General features: G+C 40.5%; 1 protein-coding gene across 4 annotated transcripts in view; it reads right to left on the bottom strand.

Annotated features, from left to right (window-relative positions):
• Positions 1-9,641, bottom strand: part of LOC103391262 (probable serine/threonine-protein kinase kinX) — a 33,140-nt gene that overhangs the window by 11,748 nt on the left and 11,751 nt on the right. For all 4 annotated transcript variants that reach the window (XM_025062956.1, XM_025062958.1, XM_025062957.1 and 1 more), the window contains 3 exons: positions 3,624-3,712; positions 1,817-1,985; positions 754-880 (listed from right to left, as the gene is read on the bottom strand). In XM_025062956.1, the coding sequence (XP_024918724.1) occupies positions 754-880; positions 1,817-1,985; positions 3,624-3,712 (385 nt within the window). The remainder of the gene's footprint in view (positions 1-753; positions 881-1,816; positions 1,986-3,623; positions 3,713-9,641) is intronic.

The following is a 9,641-nucleotide window of genomic DNA, read 5'->3' as shown; positions in this document are numbered from 1 at the left end:
AGTGTTGATATTCATACTGTACAAGTACAAATACAAATACTGTCAGTACTGGTCAGAGACAACGTCCAAGTTAACGTAGATACATACAAATATATACCTATACATATATAAACACATATATATGCATATATATATATTTCTATATATGTGACACATACAAATATATATGTATAAATGTACTGTATATATACATATGTAAATATATGTATATATAAATATATATTTATATATACACATATAAATATATATTTATATATACATATATTACATATATAATTATATATACATATATTTATATATATATACATATATTAGGATTTTTTTTTCAGCTCAAAGCCCAATGTGTTGCTAACTGCTGTTTTGTTCATCGTCACGAAGGTCAAAGGTCAGAGCCAAGACACTCAGACACTTAAATAGAGAAAGATTTAACTTGTGGTGATCTGGACATTTTCATTTAACACGACCGTTTCTTGTCAGTGAGGTGAAAATACGTCGCCCACTGACATCTCCATTCAGTCTCCAAACTGTGCCACAGACACAGGTTCATTTTCTTTTTTTTCTTTTCTTGTTAATCTGTTGCGTTAGTGACTGTATATATCTACCTCATTACACGTGGCTGTGTTTTCTGTTTACTGTCACATTAAGTTCTGCGCCTCACTGCGGGTGGGTAAACACCTCTAATGTTTAATAACCCCCTAATGTGGCAGTAAAAGAGCCGTTAGCGCCGTGACCCCCGGTCACCTTTTATATTACCTGCAGGGATTTGACTTTCCCGTGAATGCTGTCCTGAGACGCCCCCAGAGCCTCGTTGGCCTCCGATGAGTCCGAGACGAAGATGGAGTCGTGAGACAAGGCCTTGTTGCCCAGGCTGATCTTTGACCTTTGGTAATGAGGAAGAGGAAAATAAATAAACAGAGCATAAAGAGGGGGAGTTCACAGCTTTTTAAACAAAATAAACAGAGTTATAAAAAAAGGAGCGGCTGCTGAAGTGGGGTGACTGGTGTTGAAGTACTTTCTCCTGCTGTACGTCACACAGAAGAGCTTCAAGATGTTTCCCACTGAACCTTTAACAAATGAAGGGAAACATCTCAGCTGCTTCTCCGAGGAATGTCCTCCTCTTTAATGGTCATGATCAGGAATAGAACTGGACTGGACCAGTCCTGTGAGGCTGAGGAATGCCACGAGCAGACATGGCAGGAAGTGGCACACAGGAAATCAGGAGTTTCCACAGGAAAACACACTCCACTGCTGGCTATGAAAACAGGAAACTACCAGACTCTACCGACGGGACTTTGGCAGAACAGAAGACGGAAGATAAAACAAGATCTTCCTTTGACACATGTGCAGAGAGGAAGAGTCGTGTTTAGTTGAAATGTTAACGAGTCACTGACCGGAGTCTGGCAGGTCTTGATGCTCAACTTAGATTTTGATTTTTCAAGATAACATTTTTTTAGATGCAATTTTCTTGGCAGGTTAATCACAATATATTTTATTTTTATCAGACTACAGAACTGTGGGTTGATCACTGGAGATTGCCCTCCTAAGTTTAGACCTTTGGAGGCAGAACGTTCCAGTTTTCATATATATTTTTTTTTTTACTTCTGACATTGGCTCCTTGGCTGCAGAATTGTGACGTCTGCCTGACTTTCAATGATGGATGAAACGTGACGGTCCAGACTGAGGTTCCTTTGGTGTGAAGGTGGTGCAGTTCATGTAGTCATTAAAAATACCATGTGGTACTGCAGTAGTTCCCATGTGGTACTACAGTAGTTTCCCCCCTTTTTGTGCAAACAGATGTGTGTGAGACAGAACTCACCCGGAGCCTGTCTCCTTCTCTGATCGAGTCAGCGTGTTCTCCTCTGACGTCTTGCTGACGTTGTCGCTCGATTGACTGGATTTCATCCCCGCCTCCGCTCCGGCTGCTTCCTTTCTCTTCTTTCTGGCAAATAATTTTTTGAAGGTCTGGAATTTGGACTTTTTCTTTCCTAAAAAAAAAGACAAGAAAAAGATTGTGAGCTGGTTAAACATTTGTACCAGTGACATCAACCTGGAGGAACGATGGTGAATCATTACAGCAGCACAGGGAAATGAAAATTCAACACTTTTACACACTGCCCTTTCATGAACTCCTTCAGTAGTTTCCCCTGTGTTGGTGGTACTTTACAGAGGGAACCCCCACACACACAAAAATACCCCTGCTTGTAAATGCCTGTCAGTGGGTGCACCACCATTAACACGGCAGTGGAAAGTCAATAAATCATTTGAAACTCCTTAAATGGCTACAGAAAGCTTGGTTTTCTTTCTGTCGACGTCCCCTTTATCCACTCAGATCTCCAGTTTCCCCTCTGGTCCTGACACGTACGGCTGTCATCTGTCTCAAGGTTTGAATTGTGAACCGGTTGTTTCAGTGTCATCCTCCTGCCACTGGCGTTTCCTTGAACATTCCTTCTCAGAGCATTCCTTTATAATTTGGAGCTTTGAAAATGTCTGGAATCTGAACCTGGCAGCAGGCGTGAAAAGATAACTCTTGATCATTTACCTTTAACTTTCACCTAAATGTTTTACTCCCACTCACTGAGCATCTCTGCACTTGAGCGTTTCTTTACCCACTCACTGAGCATCTCTGCACTTGAGTGTTTCTTTACTTGAGGTTCATCCAACATTTACCTCAGACTCTTCTCTGTTGGTGCCAGGACTACAAATGAAGGGAAACACCAGCAGTCCTTGCTATTTGTTGTACTATATTAGGAACAATACTCCATTAGGCTGAAGGTCTGCACACACAGATTGTGAAAAGGCCATTCTTTCAGTGGAAGGTCAGAGCAGCTCACACCGTGGAGGTCTCCATTTCATTTCAAAATGCCTCTTTAAATCAAAAACAAGTGCAAACGCTCGCTCACAGACACACACACACACACTGATAAAAACATTGGAAGAAATTCCGGAAGTTTAAGGTCAGCAGTCAGGGACAGATCTCAGCAGACACAGTGAGAACAAGGCGACCTTTGACAGGACCATGTGGGCAGGATGAGAAGAAGAAGAAGAAGAAGAAGAAGAAGAAGAAGAAGAAGATGGAGGAGTGAGAAATGTTCCTCAGGTTTGGAAAAGTGACCGAGGGTTGTTGGTTCAACTGCTCCCCTGGTATTAACCATTTTTACTAGCATTCTTTACCTGGTCCTCAGACATGAAGGGAGGAAGACTCTAACACTAACCTGCTCTTGACCAATTACTGCACTTCACTGAACCCCAACAACTACATTGTCATGTTCACAGATTTCACATAAGGATATGTTAATATATATATATATATATAAATATATATATATATATATAAATATATATATATATATATAAATATATATATATATATATAAATATATATATATATATATAAATATATATATATATATATAAATATATATATATACATTTATATATTTATAAATATAGGTCTTCCTGCATTTCATGGTCTCTATCCTGAAAGATTATTGCGCCTACCTCAAACCATATGTAAATATATATACATATAGATACACATATATATATATAGATACACATATACTGTATATAGATACATATATACACAAGCAGTACATGTGAGCTATGAACACTCAAACTCTTACCTGAGCACTCTTCTTGGGCCTCGGCAGGCTCCTGATTGGCCATGACATCTGGAGACTCAGAAGCCATGGTGGCGCTGTTGCTGCTGCTGCTGCAAATAAGAAAGAAGTCAGTGATTAGCACAGCTGGTTCATTTTTTTATTTTTTTTTATCATTATCGTTAAGCTCAGTGTGTTCAAGGTTCACTGAGACTACGTTACACAGGTGTTAAACTCCAACTGGAGAAAAACCAGCAGCATCAATACCAGCAGTGGCACCGGATTAATGACTGATGGTGAACAGTGAGTCAACAGTCAGTCTGGTGCACTCTGACTCCCTCTTTTGTCTCTCCAGTTGCTGTATTTATCCTAATCCCCCGACATCTCCTTATATTGCTCAAATGTCACCCTGACTACTCGCTCTGGGAACAGACTTCCCGGATTACTGTGTGATTAAGTCCAATTTGGGAATGTCGTGACTGCAAGTGAACGTAGCTCAGTCTGAGTGGATGTCAGCAGGTGAAATCTGTCTGAACAGTGGCCCGCAGCAGCAGCCACTGTGTTTTTAAAGAGTAAACAAAGCTACGTTAGCCTCCGTACGACTCCCACCTCCGTCACGGTCCTTCACTACAGGAGTCTCCACAGAGACGTCTCTGCTGTGTCTCCAGTGTCCTTCACTCTGCCGTCCTCTCACAGAACATTCAACACTCACCACCGTCAGATGCCAGGCAACATCCTCAACACAAAACCAAACAGACGTCAAGAAGTTTCTCTACCCAACACAGCGGACCTCACTGCTGCATCATGGGTCTGTGTATCATTTCAACAACCTCGGGGGAACGTGTTATTCACCAGTGATTTATTTTATTTTGCAGCAATTAATTCCACTGGACTTTTCCTGAACCTTTCCCAGCAGACAGGAAGTTCCAGGTCATCAGAGAGTCATATTCTCAGCAGGCTGAAGAGACTGTCCCTGCTCTCAGACAGTGGGACAGAGTTACATGACTCCCTGCACACTGTCTGCACGCTGACAATTTCCTGCGCAGTTTGGCAGGAGGCCGAGTTATTACTGACATCGTGGTAAACTGACGACTCGGACAAGTTGTGGGCGTGTCAGCGTCAATTTACACATCACACAGAGAATGTGAGAAAGTGACGTAATTTAACAGTTATTGAATTTAGTAATTAAATTATTGATAATATATATTATTATAAAATATAGGATTTGAACGACTGGCAAAAAAGACATGTTATAATATATTATGTATAAAATATATTATATGTGTGTACACAGGCCACCCCCGGTGACTATTGTAAGTTATGAAACATATGTAAAGTTTGTTACAATTTCAAGTGCTAATATACTGGCTAGCGCTTATATTAAGCAAATGGTTTTAATCTAGCGATTTCTTTTAAATCTTAGATGACGATAAAAACTACTAAACTAGCATTAGCACAATAATGTTATTTAGATTTTCTTTTAAAAATAGCCAATTTTAAATTAAGCTAAAAAAAAAAGTCAAAATTTTTACCATTTGGAAAAAGGCTAACATTAGCATTAGCAAAGGAAGCGGTGTCAAGGCTACTAGCCACACGACTGTCCGGTAGTTTTACCCAGATGTCATGACATCACGCAGCCTCAGTTCAGAACATTCTATCTCTCCGTTAAAGAAGGTTCTGGAAAGCTTCTGGTGGACTGTGTTTGCTGTGAGTTTATATTATAGACACAGATGGAACATTCCAGAGTTTGTTGACATGCTTCAGGGCTTAAATCAGTATTACCATTACATAATTCCACCCACAACAATTTAACCCTTACGAAAAAAAAGAAAAAGAACACACAACCGATGTCACAGTCAGACACGGAGGTAACTCCAGAAACGTTAGCATTAGTTCAGGAGATGTAATACTGCTTCACCTCGTATAAACACAGGCTGACGTCCTTCTGGTGATAGCACCGGTCTAATCCACTTCCTGTCAGATGTAACAGGAACACACACACACACACACACACAGGGTCAAGAGCCTCAATATTGTCTCTAGGAAACAGATACAGACACATGGACAGAGACGTGCAGACAAACAGACTTGTGTATGGTGTAAGACGTTTCTGACACAGGAGGCAGGAGAGAGGAAACAGCCACTATCTCAATTACAACGAATATCCGCTACGACGCTAACAGGAATGAGATTAGATGCCTCCAAGAAGACCAGATGTACTGTAGTGAATCATTATTCACTTTTTTATTTATTTATTTATTTTAGAAAAGTACGGCTGTAAGAAAATATCAATACACTGAGAAAATGGGATATTTGGTTTCACGATACCCTATCGATAACCTACAGCACTGTATTGATTTCTTTATTAACAAATAAGATGGAACAGCATTGAGTCTTTACTATGATGACACTAACAATTTTTTTTTTTAAACTCAACCAATTTCCACCGAATTCCAAATACAGCAGGAAAGACAAAAGAGAAGAAGGGAAAAAAGGAGGGAACAGACTGTACTGTAGAGGGACGGGGTCACCCAGAGGGGTTGTGGGAAAGAACGTGAAAAGAGAGAAGACCCAGTTAAAACAAACAGCAGAATATTAGAGAGGAGACGGAAACAAAAGGAGAGAGAGAGGATTTTAACAGTAGATCTACGGAACGTCTGTGAAAATGTTGAAGGGAATGAGATAAAATCAGACTGAAAAGACAGAAAGAAAGAAAGAAGAAAAACCCCAGTGGAGACTGCCACAGTCATACACATGTTTATATCCATTTACTTTTCTGTCCGGGCCGCATTCCAAACTGCTGTGGTTCTCCTTTTGCACTGTGTTTCTGACACTATAATCCCTACCACGCAACAAAAATCCCTGCATGACTTTTGTATTATGTCTGTGAGATCAGGAAAGATAAAAACATTTTTTGAAAAATTAAAGAACGTTTTGCCGACCAGGATAATCTTATTTTGGGAACATAATGAAAAATTAATTTATCAAAAAAAAAAAAATGCGGCCAAGACAGCTCTCATTTTGATAACATACATATCATTAGCTTTAATGTGGTGCCATGCCTTACACACAGAGGGTCGTGGGTTCGAGGCCCAGAGGAGCCTCAAACAACCTCAAACCTGATGATGCATGTGTGGGTTGCACAGACTCACACTGAAAAATGTAAGACAAAGTTTGAACATGTGTGTGTGTGTGTGTGTTTGTGCATCGTTACATAACAATGGATTAGGAAGTGGAGGTACTAGGAGCAGCAGGAGGTTGTTAATGTGATCAGGACACATACACACACACACACACGCTCAGTGCCTCTCTTTCTAGCCCTATCCAGCTGATGGAGTCAGAATGTCAACAACCAGGACTCATTAGCTCCAGCCTAAAGTCAACATTAGCATGAGCACTGATTAGCCTGAGGTCTAAATCGTTCAAATGCAAATAAAAAAACCCAAATCAAATAAAACTCATAAATACAGTGAATCCAGTCTGTACTGGTTCAAACCACTAGGTGACAGTTGTTGTTGTACAACTGTCACATTAAGACAATGAAGACCCTCATCTCAACACTGACCATGAAGACCACCGACGTATTGTCCGACTGCAGCCGAAGAAACTCCTTACCACAAACACAAACCCACCTCAGCTTCAGTCCCTCTGTGTGACGGCCCTGGACCTGGACCTGGGCCTGGACCTGGACCTGGGCTAATATGGATCTGATTACATTACAACGACAATCAGGGATCACGGGCCTAAGAGTCTTAGAATGAGTCTATGCCGCAGGGACAGAGGCTGAGACCTTGGAGGGGGACAAACGTACCGTGAACACGTCCGTGGACAAAGAAGTGCCTGTGGTCACGGCGGTGGATTGTGACAGACGTTACAGGAATATTCTACAGCGATCTGCCTTAGATAACATGATTAACACGTAGTACTGTACTTTACAGCCGGCTAAAAGAGTACTTCGCTGTGTGTGTGGTAATACGTGGAAAAAAACATAATCATGTGAAAAGTCCAGTGTTGATAAAAGAAATCCTCGTGTCTCACAACCAATCAGCAGATTTTCCAGCTACAGTGACTAAAAGGCTGAAAATGTATATTCAATATTCAATTTAAATCACAAGGTAGCTGTAAATTAATAAAAATCAATCATTTATCTTCATTCCCAGTTATGTATATTTTCTGTAAATCAACTTCCTGCTCTGCACTGACACCAGCCGGGCCGCTGACCTGAAGTTGAACCACCACAAACACATGCTGGGAATTGATGACAGTGTTTAAAGCTTGAGTAAAAACCTCCAGTAAAACTTAAATGTCTTCCTAAGGTGTGTGTAAATAACAACAACAACAGACTTCAGGTCTGACTATTTTTCAGAGAATCACTCTCTAATTCATTTACAGAAATCATTAAAAATCCCAGAAGACTTTCAGGAGGACGGTGGACTTAGCCGAGTCGCTCATCAAGACTGACTTCCTCCTGTGACCACAGAATTCACAGGTCAGACACGTTTCAAAGCCATGTGTTAAAAAAAAACACCCGTTCAAAAATTGACTGCATCGGACAGATCTGATGTTCTGCCCCTCAGGTTTGAACCAGGCCACAAATGGTCTGAACTTTTGTCCCTGCAGTGAAATGAGAGGCTGAGCAGAGGAGCAGATGAAGTGGCTTCCACAGCATGTAGTTAGTTCATCTTTGATCAACCACAAGCCTTCAATTTCCACAGAAAGAGACTAAAAAGAGATGGAGGAACTCAGAGAGGAGGAAGACGAGGGAGGCAGACTGAGCTTTTTTTTCTTTCCAGGAAAAAAACGATGAACTGTGCTGAGCTGGAGGAAGCACTCAGCACAGACACAGTTGTATATACAGGTGGGGGGAGGAGGCAACAAATGCAACCTGAGGAGCTACTACTACATATGTCAGCATGGTTGGTTTTAGTCCGTCATGTATTCATGATGACATACATGTGCAGTATTACTTCATTTATTACATCAATTCTACTTCTTTTCACAAAAAGCTGCATGTAAATGATGATGAGAAAACCAAGTGAGACCAGGTGGGACTGAAGAGACCCCCTGCAGGACAGAAACTCACACTTCATTTAAGAAAGAGGGGCACATCAAAGCCATTTACAGCACAAAGAGCATCCTTTGATCATCAGGTAACTCTTTGAATTAAGATTGTAACATGTAAGCACGATGTAACAACACCGAGTGTTCACTCTGCTGACAGTTAATCATTAAATTAAATTGTTTAAAAAGAAAAATCCCTCAAAATATCGTCGTACTTTTAGTCTCACAATATATCGTATTGTTGCACCTGTATCGTGATACGTATCGTATCGCCAGATTCTTGGCAATACGCAGCCCTATATACAACACCGATGCCCAAACTCTACGGTGCTGTGGTCATCCATCAGAACTGCGTCGACTGTTGACCAAGAAGTAAAATAAAAAAATAAAAGGGGAACAGAACATAAAACCACCATTAACTTTCCCTCTGTTCAGATGTAAGACGTCTTTGAGGTGACTTTTCTGTTATTGTCTGACTTATCTCTATTAGGAGGTCATCTGGAGCCAGAGCCATAAAAGGACATGAGAAGTATATAAGGAATGTTTCCAAGATAACATTTCTTCATCCTCTCCAACCCTGGGGTTCAGACAGGAGGCAGTTCAAATGACCTCAGTGTATTTACCATGGAAGCACTTGGTCACAGTATGACCTGAAGGAGGCGGTGTTTAAAAAGTAAACACAGCACAATATTAATGAAGGGAAAGTTAAAAAGTTAAGAGACAGATGTTATGATGAAGTCAACTGATATTAGTCACTAAATTGTCATTGTCAAAGACATCGCTCTTTCTGTCATGTGAATTCTAACCAAATTGAATTGAATTGAACCAATGAAGTCATTGAATCTTATTTTTTTTTTGTTTTCATAAAACTGAAATTTAAAGGAAGTGGATTTCAGTCCTCGGATCAGGCAGGAAAAAAAAAATCAAACTCAGAGTCTGTGAATTCCTTCATCAGTAAGAACTGGGAGGTTAGATTAGTGC

Source organism: Cynoglossus semilaevis, chromosome 15, assembly GCF_000523025.1.
Source record: "Cynoglossus semilaevis isolate Cse_v1.0 chromosome 15, Cse_v1.0, whole genome shotgun sequence".
Classification (NCBI taxonomy): Eukaryota; Metazoa; Chordata; class Actinopteri; order Pleuronectiformes; family Cynoglossidae; genus Cynoglossus; species Cynoglossus semilaevis.
This window is presented reverse-complemented; position numbering and strand designations above follow the sequence as displayed.